General features: G+C 69.4%; 1 protein-coding gene across 1 annotated transcript in view; it reads right to left on the reverse strand.

Moving 5' to 3' along the window:
• The window catches only part of BTBD6 (BTB (POZ) domain containing 6), a 22,045-nt gene extending 21,096 nt beyond the window's left edge, over window positions 1–949 (reverse strand). The window contains 3 exon segments of the mRNA XM_015566833.1: window positions 197–470; window positions 596–714; window positions 815–949. Coding sequence (XP_015422319.1) covers window positions 197–470; window positions 596–714; window positions 815–877 — 456 coding nt within the window. The 5' untranslated portion in view covers window positions 878–949.
• Window positions 950–955: the final 6 nt, after the last annotated feature.

The raw sequence follows: 955 nt of genomic DNA on the forward strand, positions 1-955 counted from the left end.
CTGGGCGGCGGTTGGCGAACTCCTCCAGGGTCATGGTGGGGATGCGGACCAGGTAGAGGGCCGGCCCCAGGACGTGCCTCTTGTTGCGCGGGGTGGCGGGCAGGCCCTGCCGCTTGCACTCGGCCTCGGCCCAGCTGAGCACGGCCTCGAAGACGACCGCCTCCTTGGCGTTGAGGGCCTCCCGGGTGACCACGACCTCCAGGGTCTGCCAGTCGATCTCGCAGAAGCCCTCGGACCGCAGGGCCATCTCCGCCTGCGCGTCGATGACCTCCCAGCAGCGCTGGGTCAGCTCGGGCTCCTCAAAGAGCCGGCTCTGCGACAGCAGCACACAGGCGTTCTTGGCCTCCAGGCTCGTCTCCAGGAAGTGCACGCAGGCCTTGGCCAGCGCGGGGACGATGTACTTCTTAGCTGCGTAGAGCGTGGCCAGCACGGTGTCCGCCTCCAGGTCAATCTCGTCGCTGTACATGTACCTAGCAGGGCAGGGCGGTCACAGGCCGCGGGGCAGCGGGCACCGGCCCTCGGGACTTCCCCTCCCGGAGGCTGGCGGGGGCGCCAAGCGGTGGAACCGCCCGCCCTCGCTAGGGGAGCCCCTTACTTGAGCATGATGAGGAAGGCCGCGGGCTCCACGTCCGGGATGTGGATCTCGGGCTTGACTTCGGCCAGGTCCCCGTAAAACATGGCGTAGAAGACGGAGCTCCCGACGGCCAGGACGTACTGTGCGGGAGAGAAGCCGCCCTGAGCCCGGGCCTCCCACCCTCGCGACCAGGAAACGGCCTAGCGCCTTGGGGCGCTCCAGGGCCAAGCCACCACCAACCTTGTGGGCAGGCACTCTCTGGGCCCCGCCCGGGGGCCCCACCACGAAGTGGACGTCGGCCATGAGCTCGTTGTTGAAGAGGAGCGCGTTCCTGCAAAGGGAAAGGCACGGGCTGGGCTCGGGGCGCAGGGGCGGGCGGGC

The sequence above is a fragment of the Myotis davidii genome, unplaced genomic scaffold (assembly GCF_000327345.1).
Source record: "Myotis davidii unplaced genomic scaffold, ASM32734v1 scaffold472, whole genome shotgun sequence".
NCBI lineage: Eukaryota > Metazoa > Chordata > Mammalia > Chiroptera > Vespertilionidae > Myotis > Myotis davidii.